Here is a 4,853-nt window from a genome sequence, read left to right on the forward strand (position 1 = left end):
CACTGATGTGTTCTGGTGGAAGGAAGAATACTACTGCCACCGTGTGGCAGCAAGCACACATGACATGCAGCAAGCAACACACTGCATGTGAACACTTTTGTGTGTGTGTGTGTGTGTGTGTGTGTGTGTGTGTGTGTGTGTGTGTGTGTGTGTGTGTGTGTGTGTGTGTGTGTGTGTAAGCAGAGCCATGAGGAATGGGACTTCTTTTCAACAGTTCATACCTTTAGCACAAACGTTGATTTACAACACATTCCCACTCTGATCACGTGTTTTACCTCCTCCCATAATGAACCGTCCCGCTCCTCCAGTCCCAGACGAGAGAATTCCCATAATGCCTACAAGTCTAACAAAAAGATGTATCTCCTCTCTCCCTTCCAGCTTCAGAAGTCTCCAGAGAAACCTAACCCCAGTTAGGAGGAGCAGCCAACACGCCAGGCAGGTGGGTAGTATAACCCAATCATAGGTTCATTCCCAAATGGCACCCTATTTCCTATATGGGCCCTGATCAAAAGTAGTGCACTATATAGGGAATAGGGTGCCCTATCAAATGGCACCCTATTCCCTATATAGTGCACTACTTTTGACCAGTGCTCATAGGGCTCTATGTCAACAGTCACCAGGATAACCCCTTCATGCCCTGCTCTCCCTCTCTCCGTGGCTCTGTCACTCTTGTGCTACCATCTGAAGTAGTGCACTAAATAGGGAAGAGGGTGCCATTTGGGATACATTCACAATCTTTCTGGTAGTTTCCATTGATTGTGAAATACAGTGTTTGTCTGTGTGCGACTTCTAACGATGTGTGTGCTGTGTGTTTCAGACAAGACATCCAATAGAATCACCACCACTTTTGGGGACCTCAGTGCTCTTCCATGGACACACAAACAAACACACACATACACTATATATACACACTATCTACAGAAAAGTATGTGGACATCGCTTCAAATTAGTGGATTCGGCTATTTCAGCCACACCCGTTTGCTGACAGGTGTATAAAATCGAGCACACCGCCCATGCAATCTCCATAGACAAACATTGACAGTAGAATGGCCCATACTGAAGAGCTCAGTGACTTTCCACGTGGCACCGTCATAGGGGGGCCACCTTTTTCGGTTTGTCGATTTTTCTGCCCTGCTAGAGCTTCCCCGGTCAACTGGTCTGGAGCTGTTACTGTGAAGTGGAAACGTTTAGGAGCAACGACGTCTCAGCCGCCAAGTGGTAGGCCACACAAGCTCCCAGAACGGGACCGCCGAGTGCTGAAGCGCGTAGCGCGTAAAAGTTGTCTGTCCTCGGTTGCAACACTCCACTACCGAGTTCCAAACTGGCCTCTGGAAGCAACGTAAGCACAACAACTGTTCGTCGGGAGCTTCATGAAATGGGTTTCCATGGCAGAGCAGCCGCACACAAGCCTAAAATCACAATGCCAAGCGTCAGTTGGAGTGGTGTAAAGCCCGCCGCCATTGGACCCTGAAGCAGTGGAAACGCGTTCTCTGGAGTGATGAATCACGCTTCACCATCTGGCAGTCCGACGGATGAATCTGGGTTTGGCGGATGCCAGGAGAACGCTACCTGCCCGAATGCATAGTGCCAACTGTAAAGTTTGGTGGAGGAGGAATAATGGTCTGGGGCTGTTTTTCATAGTTCTGGCTAGGCCCCTTAGTTCCAGTTAAGGGAAATCTTAACGCTACAGCATACAATGATATTCTAGACAATTCTGTGCTTCCAACTTTGTGGCAACAGTTTGGGGAAGGCCCTTTCCGGTTTCAGAATGACAATGCCCCCGTGCATAAAGCGAGGTCCATACAGAAATGGTTTGTCGAGATCGGTGTGGAAGAACTTGACTGGCCTGCACAGAGCCCTGACCTCAACCCCATTGAACACCTTTGGGATGAATTGGAACGCCGACTGCGAGCCAGGCCTAATCGCCCAACATCAGTGCCCGACCTCACTAATGCTCTTGTGGCTGAATGGAAGCAAGTTCCCGCAGCAATGTTCCAACATCTAGTAGAAAGCCTTCCCAGAAGAGTGGAGGCTGTTATAGCAGGAAAAGGGGGGTCCAACTCTATATTAGTGCCCATGATTTTGGAATGAGATGTTCACATACTTTTGGTAATGTTGTGTACATAGACACAGTAGGGTATGACATCATGACTGGATATAACTGTTTTCCACACACACACAATGGCCTGTGTTAGTGGGAACTGGACCACACTGGCTTTGTGGAGAACTCTCTTGGCCTTCGATGTTGTACTGTAAACAAATGATGCGTTTGTCACAAAATGGTGACCAGAGAATGTCAATGTTACCGTTACTTATGTTTCTTTCTTCTTGTCTAGGGTTGCAAAATTCTAGCAAATTTCCCCAAATTCCTAGATTTTCCAGAAATCCCAGTTGGAAGATTCCTGAGATCAGCAGGAAATCCGGAATCCTAATACGGAATCCTACAACCAGGATTTCTGGAAAACCATGGACATTTTAGAAAGTTACCAGAATTTTGAAAAACTATTCTCCTCACACCATGCTCATCTGGATTTGTTTTTAAAGAATTATCCTGGCTATATACAAATCTGTGATTCTGTTGTAAGAAACTGCAGTGGACTTAAAATTAACATCTTAAAAAGTAAGTAAAGTATTTATGGATGAAATTTTGATTTTTGTAGATGCAATATCAATTTTAATGTTTAATTTCGTTTTTCATGCCTTTGTATCGTGCAATTCCATGAGTACTGATGTACAAGATCTGTTTAAGTATTGACCGTGATAAAGATGGCATTTTGTAACCTGTGTTCAGTGTGTGTTTTTGTGAACGGAGATGGTATGGTGAATTGTGAAAGTGGGGGTATGGCCATAAGCCACAGCAATGGGGGGAGAAAAGAACAGTAAATCACTTAAGAAATATAAATGTTAAAGGGGAAGTTCAGAATTTTACAACTTGTTGTTCGATTGGTTCTCACACTGAAAGTAGTCTATGGGCCAAGGGAAACTGTAATCCATGGTTCGTTTTTCTGTAAACAGCCCATACAAACTTCAGCTAGCTTAAAATCAATTGAAGTAATCGGGGCAACTGTTTTAATTCAAGTAGCGGGGATGAGAAAGCACTCTGTGTCTCTGTCCTAAAAAGCAACTATGGGCCCTGGTCAAAAGTAGTGTACTATAAAGAGAATAGGGTATAGTTTGGGACGCACCCTGCATGTTTCAAATGAGTTACAATAGACATGGCCACCTCCCAGTTATTAAAATGTTTTAATAAGGATTAACCTTTTTATAGTAATACATTACATTCAAGGCAAAATATACATATATCTTTTTTTTTTTTTTACATACAATACCTAATCTGCAATACAAAGGTTGGCTTTTCAAAACAAAATAAATATGTCATTTTGAAATGAAGTTTTTTCTAATTCACCATCAGTGCACAACATTGAGAGAACAGAAGTCAACAAAGTGTAACAAAGGCTCCACACATTCAGTTATACACAGCAACCAGCATTCAGTTAACCACATCAATCAGCAATCAGTTAACCACAGCAACCAGCATTCAGTTAACCACAGCAACCAGCATTCAGTTAACCACAGCAACCAGCATTCAGTTAACCACATCAATCAGCATTCAGTTAACCACATCAATCAGCATTCAGTTAACCACATCAATCAGCATTCAGTTAACCACATCAATCAGCATTCTCCAAATACATGCGGCTCTAAAACCAACGTATAAAATAGACTTTAAAATACGTTATATCCTTATAGTCCTCATATAAATATTGGGCTTTTTTGGGGTTTTGTTATTTATTTACAGCAGTCATTATAGACTTGAGAGATTACATTGATTCTCAAACAGAAATTGCACAGTAGTTATAATCTATAATTAAACGGCGTGGTTTAAAAAAAGTATTTTACACCTAATAAACAGTCTTTGCGATACGGTATGAAATTGCACCTTGTCATCATACCTCAGAGGGGTCTGTTTCGAGGCTTTGGTACACATGGTCCTGATTGGAAGAAAATTGCTCTCCTAAGGTCCTCAAATCTACCCTGGTTCAACCAGACTGAAACGCGGCGCTCACCATGGTAATAACAGAGAAATATCGCAAAATCCGTTAGGATTCCAGGCTACTAACCTTTCCCCTCCTTCACACTGCAATCATAAACTACCACATGTGTAGTGAGATCTACTTAAACCGTGTGTGTGTTTCAAATGGAACCGGTTCCCTTTACCAGTGGTTCTCAACTAGGGCTACTTGGCCTATTCTCAGAGGGTACTTGAGAATACCCATAAGCTTTCCTGGTCAAATGCACATAAGGGGGTAGGTACTTCAGGGGTACTCTGGGCAGAAGAAAATGTACTTGGTTGAGAACCGGGGCTCTGGTCAGAAGTATTGCACTTGTTCATGGTTTGCACCTCCCGTCACTCGGTCGCGTCGAAGACATTGTTATCAACGTCCTACAGACGCCACAGCATATTGTTGTCTGACTAATGGTTCATGCTCAGTCTGAACCGGGGGCTAATGATTGTTAAGTCAAATTTACACTATAGTGGCCTGGAAATACGATGACATCGCTAAAGTAGACAAATCATTTGTAGAAAACAACTTTGCCATCATTATGACGTCGTCAAAGTTGACATTTATAGATGGCAATGTTGCCATGTGCTTGCAAAGTTCGTCAGAAATAGCTAGCAATGCTAACGTTAGCTAGTTAAGATTTCGGTGCTCTCCCCTCAAAATTAGCTAGCTAAAGATATACTGTATCTAAAGTCAATCTGGCGAAATCACAACAAAAGCTTGTCCTACTAATTATTTGCCTCATTCTTGAAATGCAATCGAGTTTCAAAGTGTGGGGTTCTATTTTCT

The 4,853-nt window shown here is 42.9% G+C and overlaps 1 protein-coding gene across 2 annotated transcripts in view; it reads left to right on the top strand.

Moving 5' to 3' along the window:
* Nucleotides 1–945, top strand: part of LOC121555695 (protein-tyrosine sulfotransferase 1) — an 89,833-nt gene extending 88,888 nt beyond the window's left edge. For both annotated transcript variants that reach the window (XM_041869526.2, XM_041869527.2), the window contains 2 exons: nucleotides 379–439; nucleotides 818–945. In XM_041869526.2, the coding sequence (XP_041725460.1) occupies nucleotides 379–414 (36 nt within the window). In that variant the 3' untranslated portion in view covers nucleotides 415–439; nucleotides 818–945. The remainder of the gene's footprint in view (nucleotides 1–378; nucleotides 440–817) is intronic.
* Nucleotides 946–4,853: the final 3,908 nt, after the last annotated feature.

This window comes from Coregonus clupeaformis, unplaced genomic scaffold, assembly GCF_020615455.1.
Source record: "Coregonus clupeaformis isolate EN_2021a unplaced genomic scaffold, ASM2061545v1 scaf0172, whole genome shotgun sequence".
Taxonomy (NCBI): Eukaryota; Metazoa; Chordata; class Actinopteri; order Salmoniformes; family Salmonidae; genus Coregonus; species Coregonus clupeaformis.